This window comes from Helicoverpa armigera, chromosome 15, assembly GCF_030705265.1.
Source record: "Helicoverpa armigera isolate CAAS_96S chromosome 15, ASM3070526v1, whole genome shotgun sequence".
Classification (NCBI taxonomy): Eukaryota; Metazoa; Arthropoda; class Insecta; order Lepidoptera; family Noctuidae; genus Helicoverpa; species Helicoverpa armigera.
This window is the reverse complement of record NC_087134.1, coordinates 7,356,917-7,372,995: the sequence shown is the minus strand read 5'-3', so window position 1 is coordinate 7,372,995 and position 16,079 is coordinate 7,356,917. Positions and strand designations below refer to the sequence as shown.

Genomic DNA, 16,079 nt, shown 5'->3' with positions numbered 1-16,079 from the left:
TATAAATATTCATACAGTAACACGTTTTGCTTTTGTTTGAAATGCAACAGCTGAAAGAAACGGTTGCTTCACCACAGATACGGTAGAAACTAAGGATTGCGATCACATCCTTTCCGTCCTTAATCAGAAAACATTGTGCAACACCAATACACGAACAATTTACTTGTCAAACTGTTTAGGTAAATTAGTCTTCAGAAAATTACATGCAAATACAGTTTAAAAAATAAACTCTTTTTTGGGACCAATTCGTTTTTTCTTTTTGGGCAAAATTGTAGAAATAACACCGTCTGATACGGCCGTCCTTCACCACATTCTATGTGTTTATGTTGGGAAGAAGTGGCGTAACAAACTCCCCAGCAAGTCAAGTCTGCTTTGATTGAAGGCACAATAATTGAAGCGTTTACTACATATTTAGTTGTTGGACATCAATTTGTTAACAGGACTGACCTGTCCTAAGGTAATCGAGTCAAGCAGGATTACGCACTGGACATGAATAAAAAATCTAGTTCCTTTAAAAAGTCAGTTGCCGATCGTCCATCGCGTGTCATTTGTATTCTAGTTGAGTAATACGATTTTACAGAAACAAACTGCTTGAGTGGGCAATAAATCAGTACTGATTGTTAAAGATTTAGCTTTAGTACGTTCGTTTAAGACAGCTGACCTGTTTGAGCACGAGAAACGGATCCATCGTGCTCATATAAGCTGTTTCAACGGAAAATCGAGTCATAAATGTGATTGATTGATTGATTAATAGACGATTAATAAATTGTTTTTCGAACAACAAAGCTTTATTGAAACGTTGCATTGTTTTTGAACTTATATTTCCCTGTAGTATAGATATTATATTAAACCTCTTTTTCGTTTTCAGGTCTTAAAATAGTGCCGTGACATGGCAGAATGTTGTGTAGTGTACCAAAGTACCTATTGAGATTAAATGAGCAACAAAATATTTAAGAGTTCTGGTCTTCTGTAAGTATGTTTATAAAAAGTATTTAGATGGTCATAAGAAAATGAGTGAAAATATTTTTCTTTACATTTTTATTAACACATAAGTCTGGTAGATGTATTTACACTGTATAGATGATTTTCTTCATTTGATGAATTGGAACGACTCGATCAGCGGTCCATATTGTACCTGAGGTGTCTGGACAATTCTGAAAAAGAACAAGAATTTATTTTAATTTAATCTAACATTTTTGAAAAACTACCTACTTTATTAAAATTTTATTTTTACGATATAAGTACCATGGCTGTTTGGCTTGCTCAAGAACCATTATAATCTATTGATTTAAGAGAATAGTTACGGCCATTAGATGAGCAGGTGACCCACATTCTAAAGCACCTTATAAAGACCTCTAATACTTACTCATAAACATAAGGGGAGTTATCATGGCCGACAAACTCGAAGGCTGGAGCTACCTCCTCCACGGTAGTCCACACTGAGGGCAGCTGGGGAGGCGCTGGCAGGTCGAAGAAGTCCGGACTGACATCTACGGAGACACTGCTGATTGGTCGGCTCTGGACCGGGAGCTTGATCTCCTGTGACACAAAGAAACATGTCAAATAATCTAAAGACCACGATCGATAGAGCTGTGGGATTGTTGAACAGATCTTCCAAAGATTGAAGCATATAGGACTAATAATGATGATTGCATCTACGACAAGAGACGACATCCGTAATTCCCACAGATACAAAGATATCAGAGAATTTATTTATAAGGTTTGATGACCGTGATGGTTGGCGTTCGATGGTGAGAGGTCTACGGTCAGCAGTGGACGACAATTGGGTGATATGATGATGAGGTTTGAAGGTGAGTTCGTCAAAGATAAATAGACAACCAGACATATATCAAGAGGTAAAATAAACATCCACAATAAACCATGACGTAAGTACGTAACCACTGTTACATCATTCTGCATGATTTCCCTCAGTGGAAGTAGATACAGCGGATCTTCCCTTCCTCCTACAAGAAACTGTTTGCCCATAACATTAGGCATGCAAATTCTGATTTAATAACAGGTGCTAATGACCTGTAGGTTTACCTCACCTTTTAAGGTCGAAGGATTGATAATATTGTATATAAAGCCGATGATACGAATATAATTTTATAACAAGGCTGTTGCTAAAGCTGGATAGTATTTGCCGTAGTTGGCGTAGTATTTTTAAATCTGTGCAGTTGGGTTACAATTTTAATGCTCTGCGAATGCTTTTATGTACTAAAGTACTTAGGTGGTATTCTTATGAAGTAAAGCCGCCATGAATTATTTGCATTGTTTTCGGTGCCACTTCTAAGCAATCCCGAGTAGTTGCTCAGCCATTTTGTCTTTGTTAATATTTAGATGCTATAGAATAATATGTACTTACTTGATCATATTCAACAACAACGGGTTTTTCGACGATTTTCTCTTCAATGATGGCATCCTGCACCACTGGTGGTTTGATAACGATGGAAGGTTCGTAGACCACGGTGGGGTGAGTGAACTTAGCAGCTATCATGTTCAGACCAGCCTTCGCGATGGTAGCTCCGATAGATAAGGCACCGTTGATCATGGCGCCGGCCATGGAGGTAGCTGCTGTCTTTATTGCTTCACCTTTAATAAGAAGTAGATCGTTTATAACAGAAAAAAATATTATTTATAACATTGTCGTTCATCATTAAACACTTCAAGCACGGTATAGAACACTTTGTTAGAAATAGAATCCAAAACTTTCTTAACGGTTGCTTATGAAAAATGGACCTCCAAACTACATCAAATCATGAAATAAGACTCGAAATATAACAGGCATTCAAATCTTTTATTTGTTAGATGATCTTTTTTCAGAGGAATTAAGTTAGAACAGTAAAGCAATCTTTTAGCAGTCTTCAAGTTCACGCCATTCACATTCAAGACTACATTTTCTAACATAGTTCTTTGCAACTACCAAACTAATTTCCATTTCTAAATAGTCAACTATACCTTTTTGAGTAGCTCCCTGTGCGGCAATAGCAGCGATTTCATTGGCAGCTTTAACAATAGCATTCTTCTTGGCTTCTAAAGTTTTAGCTCCAATAGCAGCGATGTCTCCCGCGGCCTGGCTCGCCACGGCCTTGGCTGCCAGCAGGTTGATGGAGACAGCTGATGGAATCAAGCAGGCGAAACACGCGATCTAGGAATTTACAGGATTATATTAAGCAGAAGTACAAAGCAAGAGTAGTTTATCAAACTAAAATTCAAGGCACACAGCTTCTGCCAGTGCTTACCGAGGAAACCCGGATCCGGTTAACAGTAACCAATATGTCATTCTGATATTGAAACTATATTGATGCAAAGTTTCATTAAATCTAGTCGGTAGTTTTTGAACGAGGGACAAACGTTTAAACATCCATAAACACAAACTTTCGCATTTAGAGTATTAGTGGTAATACTCAATCCGCCAAAATACATACCTACCTAAGAATTCTAACAAGACCGAAGCCCTATAAAGAGACTACACTACACCGGTACACTTTAATAATGCATAGATTATAAAATTGTGGAAGTGTAGCGGGTACAATAAATCAACGACTTATTGATTCTAGAATTAATAAGATTGCAATTACACAGTCGAAAGCACTTGTGGATTATTGAACCGATTGGTCATTACAGCAATATTGCATTTCATTCATAAACTTATGTATGACTTGTATGTGTTGTTATTGTTCTACTATTCTGTACCAATATAATAAAGATGAAATCTTATTTTGTTTGTTTGTTTGGACCCTAGGGTCCTAAAGTACTGAACAAATTTGAAAAAATCACTGTTGGAATGCTACACTCTCCCATAGTAACATAGACCATATTTTTATCCCTATATCCCACGGTGCAGGTGAATCCGCGGGAAATCGGCTTGTAAAACCAAAAATATGATCATCCTGCCCTGTTCCCGAGTTATTTATACAAGTAAATTTTTTGCTAAAGTTATTTTGGGACACAATAAAGGCACATAAATAAATTACAAACGAGTATAAAACTTACCGATAAAACAACTAGTCTTAGCTCCATCTTGATTTCTGTTTTTAAGTAGATGACGAATGCACTTTTTGATGAACTAATTTCAACTGATGACCTGATTTACTTCCTATGGTGGTTTTATAGTAAAAGTATTGCAAAATTAGACTCATTTGTAAATTGAGCTAATTAATTAAGGTCCTGTTAAAATTGCCCAATTTCATTGTGCTATGCACAGGTATCTTAATTGTATATAGTTCTCATTAGTAAGTACTTCCAGCTTTACATTAATATGTTGGTAATCCTTCATTATCAGCCTTTTTATTACCCCACTGCAACACACAGGTTTCAAGGAATGAGCGTTAAACACCACGCATGCTCAAAGGCGATTGGCGATTTCAGACTTTGAAATTCAGGTCCCCTTGAGTTTTCTTCGTCTTTGACTCAGTTATTGGAGTCCAAGATGATATATAGTATATAGTATACTTAGATCAACGATTATGCATTGCCATCCAAACAGCGTGGCAATGCAGCCAGCATTTTGGGCACGATCCCCTCTGACAGCGATGCGGGTGAATTTTTTTATACATAGTTTTAATGTTTCATTTTTTATTTGTAAATAGTTTAAGATACGAAAGTACCTATACTTGTATAACTTAGAACGTTACATTGGTAGGTGCTTGCTTGACCTGCCTTGCCTGGAATGGATCTCGTATCCTCATGAGAACCATCGAGAGACCTCTACGTAAGTGGACCGTCAAGTGGATAGAAAAAAGTGCTTGACTCTCCACAATCTCAGTCACATGAAGAAATTCTATGGAAGTGAGAGTATGTTTACTAATAATGTTAGTCATATCTACAGAAGTGAAGGATGTCAGTGTGTCAGTCATGAAGTGCTGATATATGCTAATTAGTTCAGCAAGTCACAACGGGCACAGCAGAACTGTAGAGTCGATACTGACTATAAGTACCCAATATTTATTTTTGACAAAGTTAGATGAAAACTCCAGAACAAAAATGAGAATTTTTCCTCAATAAAAACAATCATGCATTTTACATTTCTATACTTAGTTATTCTATTACTAAAAAGTATATATTTCGCACAACGACACAACGCTCATTCTAAAGGATCAGAATCTATTAGGCCCATTCAAAAAGATTATTTACTGTAAGAAGGACTAGGCTTTTTATCTAGGATAGTTCCCACAGGATGCAGGTAGAACCGCTGGCATAGGCTAGTGTTTAATAGGGTGTGTTTACTAGCTTACTGATTCCAACATGTTTACGCCTCACAGTATCAATTGGACAGGTTTTCATAAATAGCTCATAACGGCTCCGATAGGCGTTATTACATGCGAAAATAAATACATAACACTGGCTATACGTATGTAAAAAAGCTATAAATACTTACATGGGTCCAAAATCGCAAATGCTTGTCTGTTTGTACGTCCAATTATTGAGAGCATACATAAAATTGGACTTCAGTATCTTTTTCGCGAGTTTTTTATTCGCGTAAGTGTCAGAAATCAATATCTTTTTGTATTCCATGGCTTTTATTAAAGTTTGTATATAAACTACTAAACTAGTTTTTTTTTGATAAACATGAAAAAAAATCTATTGCACACATTAATTAATTTTCATATGTAGACAAACTGGACCTTAATGAGCTTGAAGAAATCAAAAAGTGAATATCGAGAAACAAAGACAAGCAAAGCCTCAGTACACAGCTAGTGCGTGATAATGACTATGATTATTTAGTTTTTTTGTCAGCAGCCGAGCAGGTGAGGAGATTGAACCGGTATGAACGGTAACTTATTACTAAAACGTGATGATAGAGACAGACGATAATAGCATTCAAAACTATAGCAGATTATTTAACTTAACATCTTAAAAAGACTCCATTGCCCATCTGAACAAAAAAAAACTCATTAACTTTTAAATGTCATCGATCATCTTTCTTTTTAGATGTAATTAATGTCATCTTGCTAGATATATATAAAACTAGATCCTAAATAAATAAATCGTTAACTAACTTAAAAAAATGCCCATCCAAAACTTTAAACGAATTATCGACTCCATCAAATCTTGTGCTCATTGTAACCCATTTTTATCTCAACAAATATATATAAGAAAGTCAAGTTCATGGCATTTTCATTTCATATGTGACCCTGCAAGAGGTCTCACGTTATTTCCAAAAGTGTATTACGTATTGTTTTGTACCAAAAAGTTAAAAAATAGTGTGTTTTAACTCTAAAAATGGATAACTTTAGACGTCTATTACTTAAGGTAACGAGTTTTCCGTATTTAGTTTTTAACATTGACGCCTCAAACTTGTAATGTTTACAAACGTGTTCGTTGAGTCATGTTTTTTTTTGTGTTTTTAACTGTTGATTAAGACGTGTTTAAAGTCTACTATGATTGGCCTATGACCTTCGTAAGCTTTAAGAGTTAGACTAAAGAAATATAAATGAAGACTATTAAGTAATTTTTGTTTCGGTTTTGGTGCCCCATTCACACCTCTATATCTCCTTTATATAGAATATCTAAAATTATAACAATGGTTAAAAGCATTAAACGTGTTTTAAAAAAGCTTAATCATCAGAACTGAGACTTATAAATATGACCCACAAACATAGTAGGTCTCGATTAAATAATGTGTAGGACAATGAATTAACTCATTTACTTAAATATTAACTAACTTATATATTTAAACCTAATTAATCAGTTTATCCAAAATAATAACAATGTATTTATCTTCCAGATTATAATTTTGACCGCCATCATAGCCATTCTACACGCCAGCTACGCAGACGCAAAGAAACACAAAAAGCATTCGTTGCAACTATCAGAAAGACATTTGGAATATCTAGAAAAAATGCACAATAAAGCGAAGAGAAGCACATATGGGAGGAATTGGGGAAAATCGAACTATGGCAATTATGGTTTGCCACCATACTTAGTTTATAACAGAAAAAGTGGATCATACTTTCCGTATTTCCAGTACCCCGAAAACAGCATACGACGAAGCATGAGAAAATCTTACAATACAAGAAAATATAGTTGAATTGTGCACAAATTAATGATTTCATAGAAATCGTGAAAACAACAAAAAAACCCTTAAATACTATTTAATTGCTATTCTAAGAAAACAAAATTAGTTCCTTCATGGTATTTTAAAAATATTGCCAAATTACTGTCTGAGTGCATTATAAAATATCCGTGAATTAAGAAAAAAACATGAATCCTGCTAGATGTTTTTAGCGAGATTCATGTTTAGACCATAAAAGGTTCTATGTAATATATTTGTATATCTCAGCGTAACGAATAATAAATGATTTAATTAAGTCAGTTTAGCGATATTCCAACAGTCCAGAACAATATTTTAGAAAAACAAAGGAAAACCTTTAATATAAAAAAATACTCAGCAATAATAATCTAAAATATAAAACAAGATTTTGCGTGCAGCACAGCAGAATTCAGCAGATAGTACCAAATATAAAATGTGAAAAAAAAATGCTGGCTTTGAAGATAAATGTATTATCAATTTGGTGTAAATGTGAAATTTCACACTTACAATAAGTTTATGATTTCATAGACAATAATAACTACTGCTTGAACACACAACTATATTAACAGCTAGGTAAGTAAGTATTAGTAATTTATATCCAAGTGAACTACAATTACTTTGAAACGAGGTGCTTTTTAATTTATGTTTAGTTAAATAAAATGACTGAATAATGTATAAATATGACTCAATCTTGGTTTTAATTGTGTACGTGTCATTATTACTTAATCCCCTGGTGAATGAAATGATTTAGAGACCAATTAATAAGATTGTTTACGGAAAGTATATTGAGGTAAAAGAACAGGGTCCAATATAGGAAAACAACTCGTTAAATCTTCATTATATTACAATATTACGTATATTGATAAAGTACATTCCACTAGGTTGCATCAAAAGAGGTTCATTGACATACACTAGCCTGCATAGAATACCTTTATTAATTAAACGAGAAATACAGGTTAATGTATTGTACAACAGGATAGCGTTAAAGGCAAATAAGAACTAAATGAAACTAGAATCTTGGGTTTTCTTTTCTCCCGGGATAAACCCGAGTGCAAGCGAGTCCATCAGGATGATTATAAAGCTGCGTGCAGACAGTATGATCCAACGTGAGCTTCGCGCTGTGTGTAAAGCTTGAGGGAGTGACTGACTAAAACCCATATTGTTCCTTCTTAAGACCTTTATGTACCAGGGCCGCTGTAATTATTTCGTAGCAGGCTTTGGCTCTGGTGGGCAACACTGGGGAGCGCTGGTACTGGACTATAGTTTTCTGTGTAGGTACACGTAACTTTCTTAGCGAAGTGAGAAAGCGTAGTCTGTGCGCAGCTTTAGTAGGAATACCTACTTAGTTCTAGCCCCTTAGTAGTAGATGGCCTGGCTAGAGGCCAGTGCTACTAAACAGGAAAATGAGTTATGTTTTTAAAGTCTGTATTCTTAGAAGTAAAAAAATAAATAGATATTCTGTCTAGAGACGATCTACAAAATCATGTAATGCAATCTAAAAGTGCCATGTAGATGCCATTTTTGGACATTGAAAAATATCATTAGGTATCTTGTGTGAGAGGAGGCGTGTGCCCAGCAGTGGCATAAAAGGCTGATGATGATGATGATGAGTTTACAATGTCAATCTGAAAATGTACTCATTATTATCGTAATTAGGTAGACCTCGAATGATTTAAAGACAGCACTTTTTCCTAACAAATCTCACATCACAATATTACTGTGGGTTGCAGGATTGTTCAAAAGAGTTAAAGTAAAGTGTTAAGTATACCTAATGAACCCATTTGATAGTAAAAAGTGTCAACATCGATCAAGTGGAGACTAAGCGCAAACTTTTTTTGATTTATTTACCATAACGCGAGATGACGCTTAGGTACCAGGGAACCTGTATTTCTGCAAAATATAAGTTTTTTAGGTATATATTAGCATAACCTGAACCGCAGTGTCTTATGTGGCGGTGCAAGCTAAAATATACCGACTAACTTGAATTATTGGTATCTACTAAAAACTTCTAACATAAATTCTTGGTTCAGAAATAAAGAATTATCGGCTGATCAGGCGCAATTTAAGGAGCTTTTCTAGAGCGTTTAGAGAATGTTATTGCATTTTTTCGACCACTTTAAGCAGAAAAACACTGCCTTACTACCTACTAAGCATCGCTTAGACACACAATTTTTTAACACATTAATTTAAAACAAAATATATTTTTTGTAACACGCATAAGGAAACCTACACAGTGCCCCTTTTCCCTATTAATTTTTTCTCGAAAACATCTCACATTGACCGAAAAAAAAAACAAGTAGTCATTCCCGTAAACGGCCGAAATCTCGCATCAACAGCATCATGTATTAAACAATTAAGAGCTACACGTACGGGTCCAGCTGATCGGGCCGGCTCCACTCGTTGGTACCAACGGTCGCTCCAACGTTGGGACCAATGCCATTTTCTAGATCCACACTTTGGACGAATAGCGTTGGAACGAGCGTTGGGGCCAACGTGTGGAGCCGGCGTTACTCGTTCCTTTGAACCCTATCGGAGTATATAAGACAAGATCATCAGTCCAAGGACACAGTCTTTGGGTAACCGTGCGCTCTCAATATTGTGTTACTGGTTGTTTTTATACTATGACTAAGTTCGTGGTGAGTATTTTTGTTTGAGCTTTTCGTACGTCAGTTTTTAATGTAGGCTTTAGTGAATTGTAATTTAGCTTTTCGTACGCCTTTAATAAGCACTAGTGAATTGTTATGTCATAAAATTGAAGTTGGTTTACTTGAATATGGTAATGTTAGGATCTTCTGGGCTGATTTGAGAAAATATATCAGTACTAGATAGCCCATTCAAGCCCAGTCAAGGAAAGCTGTAGGCACAAATAAACTACAAATAGTTAGCTTTTTACACGGGTAGAAAAGTTCCCACGGGACGCAGAAGAAACCGGTGGCTTGAGCTAGTAAACAAATATAGGTACTTACTTTACAGATGTCTAATGCGATGACGAAAAATTGTGCTTACCTTTCATGGATTACCATATTATTCCTCATATGAGTTAGTACATCTATCAGATGTGCAGTGTCATACAAAGTGTTTTCAATTCAATGCCTCCCAAGATTAGTTACATTAGTGTTATCGATTTTGTATTAAAGAGTGCTTCTGTCTGAACCCGAATAAATATTCAAATCTGCACTAAAATTATTTAATTGAACATAAGAATATTTTTTTGATTCCTGGTACATTAATAAGACCAGTGGGTTAATTTTTACACGCCCCTGTGGATCCTAATTTTATTTTTATATTTGTGGCAGTCATTAGGCAGATGATTATGAAATTCTTTTTATGAAGCTTATCTATGCAGTTAACAATATTTGTGTTGTTTATTGTTTGCAAATACATAATTATCAATTCATTATTTATTTGTCCATCGATAAGATAAGGTCTAGCGATCAACATGAATATATTATCTAAGTAAACTTAGCTGCAACATAAAAGCTCTCAAACCTCACATTGATTTAATTTAACCACTCTTGATAATAATTACTATCTTCGTCATCTCAGGGTAAATAAGTAGGGTAAATAAGTAGGGTAAATAAGTAGGGTAAGTAAGTAAGACAAAACATATCAATTCTTAATCTTTCCTATGTAGACCTTTTACGTACTAATATTATTAAGTCGAGGAGTTTGTTTGAACGCGCTTGTCTTAGTAAGTACTGGCCGATTTAAAAATCTTTCAGGGATAGATAGCCCATTTATTGAAAAAAGTTATAGGCTTTTTATAAGGGTGCGAGGAGTGGAGGACGTGGGTGAAACCGCTTGCTTGAGGAAACTGGTACTGGAGTATTATCAAAGTTTGTTGTGTTCAATTAATCTCTAAGGGAGTTTAAGAGCTTTGAATTAAAATCTTAGAATTCTCCATGTTTTGTCAGGTTAAACCTTCGAATATAGCTAACTAGCATGAAAAAAGCTGTGAGATCAGCCGACATCGAAAGATTATTATAGGATCGATTTGTAATATGACGTCAATCGAACCTAATACTCTTCCGTTTAGTTTTTTTTTCATAATAATACCACGAAAATAGTTTTATGGTGATGCAAGACTTGAGAAGTTTTTATGAGGTTCGAAAGTCCATACTTAGTGCGGAAACGGGATATTGTTACTCTTGTATTCATTCGATAGGTAAACTAAACTTAGTTCCATGTTTTGAGTGTCTCTAACGCCCTTTACAGACTCAATTATAGTTTTATAAACACATCAAAATGCTTAGTTTTGTACCTTTGTACCACGCTTGTGGTATCGTTGGAATAAAAAAATATTGCCGCAGGGAACATCTTAAATTAGAATCGGTTCAAATTGATGGTCTGTCTCACCAAGAATGTTTCGAGGCCTATAATTGATATGAAGCACATTATTAATATTACAACATGTTTTATCTTTGCAGTTAATCACACTGGCGTTACTGGCAGCCATGGCGGCTTCAGGTAAATACAACAACATAGCAATAATTTCTGATTCTCTGTAGGAAATACTTAATATTGCAAGCTGTTTGACAAAACATATCAATTTTAGGAACCGCAATTAAAATGAAAAGTTTTTTTAAATCCAGAAGTTGATGGTTGACCATTTTTTTATAATATTTTATAATATCATAATATTGAATAAATATCATTAAATTGTAAAATCCAATGGTAATATTGTCAGCCTAATTATATTTTTCGAATGAAACAATATTTGAAATAAAATCACTTTTTTACAGGAAACGCAAAACCTTACCGTAGCATGGGCAGCTACGGCCACGGCAGCTATGGAGGCCGCGTCAGCTACGGACATTATCCCCATGACGACTACTTCGGCCATCATGATCATGACTACTATCACAAGCAAAAATATGACCACGACAGTCACGAATACGACCACCATAGAGACAAACATGATGAACATAAGGAAGTTTATGATCATCACAGAGAGAAATATGATGATCATAAGGACAAGTACGGACATCACGAGGTGAAATACGACCATCACGGTGACAAACATGATGACCACAGGGAATATCATCACGACGAGGATAAATATGATCAGCATAAAGATAAACATTACCATGGTGATGTGAAATATGACCACCATGGTGATAAACACGATGATAACAGAAAATATCATCATGACGATGACAAACATGAACACCGTAATGACAAACATGATCATGAAAACCATTATGGGAACAAACATGATGATCACAAGATATATTTTCATGACGAAGACAAATATGATCACCATGAAGAGGGACATGGCGGTCACAAGGAAGAATTAGACCACCACGGGGACAAACATGATAATAAAGAAAAACATGAGCAGCATAAACAGGATTATCATCACTCTGGAGACAAATATGATGACCACAAGAACACAAATGAACATGAGCAACTCTCTGGACAGAAACATGAGCAACATAAAGAGGAGCATGATCATCATGGAGACAAACATGATGAGCACAAAGCAGGTTATAGCCACGCTGGAGACAAACATGATCATCTGAAGGACGAAAGCCACGAGGAACATAAACATGAGCAACATAAGGAGGAACAAGATCATCATGGAGATAAACATGACCACAAAGACAAACATGATGAACACAAATCAGGGTATAGCCACGCTGGTGAGAAACATGATCATCTGAAGGACGAAAGCCACGAGGAACATATACATGAGCAACATAAGGAGGAACAAGATCATCATGGAGATAAACACGACCATAACGACAAACATGATGAACACAAAGCAGGATATAGCCACGGTAGTGACAAACATGATCACATGAAGGACGAAAACCACGAGGAACATAAACATGAGCAACATAAGGAGAAACATGACCACAAGGAGGAACTAGATCTTCATGGAGATAAACACGACCATAACGACAAACATGATGAACATAAAGCAGGATATAGCCACACTGGTGACAAACATGATCACCTGAAAGACGAAAGCCACGAAGAACATAAACATGAGCAACATAAGGAGAAACATGACCACAAGGAGGAACAAGACCATAATGGAGATAAACATGACCACAAAGACAAACATGATGAACACAAAGCAGGATATAGCCACACTGGTGACAAACATGATCACCTGAAAGACGAAAGCCACGAGGAACATAAACATGAGCAACATAAGGAGAAATATGACCATAAGGAGGAACAAGATCATCATGGAGATAAACACGACCACAAGGACAATGAACACAAAGCTCATGACCTAACCGGTGACATTCATGACCATCACTCAGGCTCGTCTGAGTCCCACCTTATACTATGTGGGCACCATAATGAAAAACATGAGCATCACGAAGAAAAACACGAAAAACACGAAGAAATAGTTAAATTTATACTTGAAAAAGTTGAAGAAATTAAACCGGAGCCGGTTGTCGTACAAAAGGAAGTACAGGAAGCTTTGGCCCAAGTCTTTGGTGGAGAAGCGGCAGCACAAGGTGTAGGTGAAGAGCAAACTGCTTCTACACAAGAAGCGTCAGCCAATGGGCAGATTGCATCCCAGGCCGCTGAGACTCAGAAGGAAAAGGAAACCCACGCTGCAGTCAGTACTCAAGGTCACAAAGGTCAACACCACGGAGGTTACGGTCATGGCTACCATTCTCATGGATACGGTGGATATGGTCATCATTGAGGCTGTCCAAAGTAGCGTTTAAGTTTTGGATGTACGATTTCGAATTAAATATTTATTGTAAGGGATCTGGATTTTTTATTTAAATAAATGAATACTTGCCTGCCCTGCGATTTCCGAGAATAATTATTTTACTTCGGTAGGATAAAATTGAATCTGACCTCAAATTAGATGAAAAACTTATTGCTTCAAACCTAAAATCCTCATTGACCAATAAAGAAAAAACCGACTCAAATTTTTCTTCTATTCCACATTCAAAATTTTGTAATACGAAAAGAAAATGCGGTCTCATTCAGTATCATTTTAAAATTCATCATAAAATCATATTAATTTTAAAACCAACAAAAAATATTTTTCTGCTTCAGAAATCCATAAATATTAGATTCGGATTAATAGTTTCTGTATTTTCTATAGTATTTTATCAGCAATAATCTTTACAAGATGTTCGGCTTTGGAGGTAAAATTTTTTTTTTATTAGATAGTGTTCCTAAAGTGATAACAATATAAACTTACGGCTTATTTGAACTACAGTAATATGCATCTTCAAAGCAGTCTTCGCAACTCTTGCTTCCATAGGTAAACCGTTGAACGGAATAAGTTGTGCAACCCTAAACACTTTATTTTCCAGGTTGCGGTGGATTCGGTGGAAGCCAAGGCTTCGGTGGTCATCAGGGCTTCGGCGGAGGCTTTGGCGGCCAGAACTTTGGAGGCTTCAGCCAAGGCATGCAAGGAGGTATGCAAGGTGGATTCAGGCCCTCGATGCCGGGCCAAGGCGGGTTCGGCGGAGGACAGCAATTCAGTAGTGGCGGATTTAGTGGCAACCAAGGTTTCGGCAGCAATATGCAAGGCATGCAGAACGGCATGCAAGCATCACGCCAAGGTCAGGGTCAAGCCCAGGGCCAGAGCGGCTACAGCAGTCAGCAAGGAGGCTACGGCGGCCAACCCGGGTACGGCGGCGGCTACCAAGGCGGATACGGTCAATAGTCCAGTACTGTCCATTGTGCATAGCTTTACTATAAGTGTAACAAGTTTGTGAGTAAAAGTCAGCGTTATCGTATTGTTTTGTAATAAAACGTTAGTTGAGTTAAACGTGGTTTTTATTTTTACTATGGCTATCACTGTCATTGCAATTTATTTGTGAAATTAACATCGTAAATGGGGAGCCTTTCCTTTCCATTAAAAAGTTGCTAGTTAGGTTTTCAGTCCTGTCATAGGCAGTTGTCCCACCAAAGACGAGAAAACGACTAACTATCGGCTATTTTCTCGCTCAAGAAACTTACAATAGATATACTTTCCGTGTGAATAAAAGAGATGCATATACAAATAGTTGATCGCTGACTGTTCACACTGCCGGCGAGCACTCGCTTCACTAGTTTGTCGCTGAGCGACAAAATCTATGGAAGATAACACTCGCTCGGCGACACTCGCCAAGCGTTTAGAACTCACGCCGAGAGAGCAACCAGTGGTCATTTCTCTACAGTGCGTATCTAGCGAGCGAGTGATGCGAGTACTCGCCCGCCTCACTCGCACACTCGCTTATAGCCGAGCTACACAAATATCGGAACTACGCACTCGCTCCCCGCGTCTTGCTAACTCGTTTCTAGTTCTAGCTCTACTCGTTACTCGTTAATCGTTGCCGGTGAGACAAGTGCCTCAGGAATACAATTATTGAAAACACTCGATTTAATGAAAAGACAACACGCGGTCTTTGTCTTGCACCGAGTCGAGCTATCCCTGTCGCTTACTACGGCTTCACTCGTCAACTCGTGTCACTGCGTCCGCCTATCCCACCAAGTACTTTATATATCTCCTGTCCACGATAGTTAGATCCTTCTATCCTATGCTGTCTACATCTCCACGTCAACACCACGTCACACTGCATCCGTCGTGCAACGTGTCGTAAGGTACGGCCACGTTCACACAGCGATTTTCCCGTATACCGTATAGGTACGAGATGTTATCGAATAGAGTAGTGACAACAGAATATATATATGAAAACTTAAAAATTGTTTAAACGGCGCGGCGTTCATACGGGAAAATCCCGTGTTCGAGAAATATATTTTAACGTATACCGTGCGAAGTTGTCGCCGAAACGCCGCGTCTCGAAACGATTTTATCGAATACGACACGCAGTGGCGCTTATGTTCATGTTGTATCGTTCACACGACTCGCTATACAACAAGCTGCAGTCTCTTGAACATTTTTACCGTATACATGAAAAAATCTAATCGAATGGTTGCCGTGTAAACGATCGCATGGTATACGGTAAAACCGTATGCGTGAAAAAATCGAATCGAATGGTCGCCGTGTGAACGTGGCCTACCGCAAAATCGCCGTGGATCGGCGTTTCACGTCTCGTTAATCCGACATGGTTAA

The 16,079-nt window shown here is 37.0% G+C and overlaps 3 protein-coding genes and 1 long non-coding RNA gene across 4 annotated transcripts; 3 read left to right on the top strand and 1 right to left on the bottom strand.

The window, feature by feature from the left end:
* Positions 1–1,090: 1,090 nt before the first annotated feature.
* LOC110370627 (uncharacterized) lies at positions 1,091–4,023 on the bottom strand. Its single transcript, XM_021326517.3, has 5 exons — positions 3,997–4,023; positions 2,959–3,148; positions 2,366–2,592; positions 1,367–1,539; positions 1,091–1,154 (listed from the first exon to the last, which is right to left on the bottom strand). The coding sequence occupies exons 1-5, from the start codon at positions 4,021–4,023 to the stop codon at positions 1,091–1,093; spliced, it is 681 nt and encodes a 226-aa protein (XP_021182192.2).
* A 2,116-nt stretch (positions 4,024–6,139) lies between these two features.
* LOC135117910 (uncharacterized) lies at positions 6,140–7,725 on the top strand. The gene is made up of 2 exons (XR_010277236.1): positions 6,140–6,255; positions 6,731–7,725. It is a non-coding gene; the product is annotated as an uncharacterized LOC135117910 (long non-coding RNA).
* A 1,793-nt stretch (positions 7,726–9,518) lies between these two features.
* LOC110370599 (sarcoplasmic reticulum histidine-rich calcium-binding protein) lies at positions 9,519–14,792 on the top strand. The gene is made up of 4 exons (XM_021326479.3): positions 9,519–9,672; positions 11,464–11,503; positions 11,779–14,160; positions 14,332–14,792. Exons 1-3 carry the CDS (start codon positions 9,658–9,660, stop codon positions 13,704–13,706), a joined length of 1,983 nt encoding a protein of 660 aa, XP_021182154.3. The 5' UTR covers positions 9,519–9,657; the 3' UTR covers positions 13,707–14,160; positions 14,332–14,792.
* On the top strand, positions 14,145–14,687 carry LOC110370600 (single-stranded DNA-binding protein). Its single transcript, XM_021326480.3, has 2 exons — positions 14,145–14,160; positions 14,332–14,687. Exons 1-2 carry the CDS (start codon positions 14,145–14,147, stop codon positions 14,685–14,687), a joined length of 372 nt encoding a protein of 123 aa, XP_021182155.1.
* Positions 14,793–16,079: the final 1,287 nt, after the last annotated feature.

Coding starts and splice junctions, on each gene's coding strand:
- LOC110370627 (XM_021326517.3), bottom strand. CDS start 4,023: ATGGAGCTAAGACTAGTTGTTTTATCG. Junction 3,149..3,996: donor TAAGACTAGTTGTTTTATCG/GTAAGTTTTATA, acceptor GTAAATTCCTAG/ATCGCGTGTTTCGCCTGCTT. Junction 1,540..2,365: donor TTGTTGTTGAATATGATCAA/GTAAGTACATAT, acceptor TTTGTGTCACAG/GAGATCAAGCTCCCGGTCCA.
- LOC110370599 (XM_021326479.3), top strand. Junction 11,504..11,778: donor GGCAGCCATGGCGGCTTCAG/GTAAATACAACA, acceptor ACTTTTTTACAG/GAAACGCAAAACCTTACCGT.